We start from the raw sequence: 395 nt of genomic DNA, 5'->3' as shown, positions 1-395 counted from the left end.
ACAACAAACCGTCTTCCACTCGAGAAGTATTGTTGTTCATCATCCTGCCACCAGACTCCACATCTTTCAAGTCATAACCCTCAACGCGATGCCCAGGAGAAGTCTTCATCCAGAGGCCAGAACCGCCCTCATCTCCGCTGTGGTTGCGGGGCATGGCATCACCCGCGCCTGTTGAGAGACCGCTGCTCCAGACACGTGTGTCATGCGTACCGAATGACACTGAGGGAGGCACTGTGGGGCTATAAATTGAAAATTATTGATAAGACATATGTTCTCCGCGAGAAACAAGTGAAACCGTGCTTCATAAAACTCTATTTATTAGAGACTAATAAACAGCTCTCTCACCCTATAAAGTACTGCCGCCTGACTCTTACGCTTCTTTCCTTGGCTGGTCG

General features: G+C 49.1%; 1 protein-coding gene across 1 annotated transcript in view; it reads right to left on the bottom strand.

Moving 5' to 3' along the window:
• Window positions 1–157, bottom strand: part of kcnq5b (potassium voltage-gated channel, KQT-like subfamily, member 5b) — an 89,568-nt gene extending 89,411 nt beyond the window's left edge. Inside the window, exon 1 of the mRNA XM_030779835.1 lies at window positions 1–157. This exon is cut by the window's left edge and continues 202 nt beyond it. Coding sequence (XP_030635695.1) covers window positions 1–154 — 154 coding nt within the window. The 5' untranslated portion in view covers window positions 155–157.
• Window positions 158–395: the final 238 nt, after the last annotated feature.

The sequence above is a fragment of the Chanos chanos genome, chromosome 7 (genome assembly GCF_902362185.1).
Source record: "Chanos chanos chromosome 7, fChaCha1.1, whole genome shotgun sequence".
NCBI lineage: Eukaryota > Metazoa > Chordata > Actinopteri > Gonorynchiformes > Chanidae > Chanos > Chanos chanos.
Note: the sequence above shows the minus strand (reverse complement) of the source record. Positions and strands in the feature narration are given on the sequence as shown.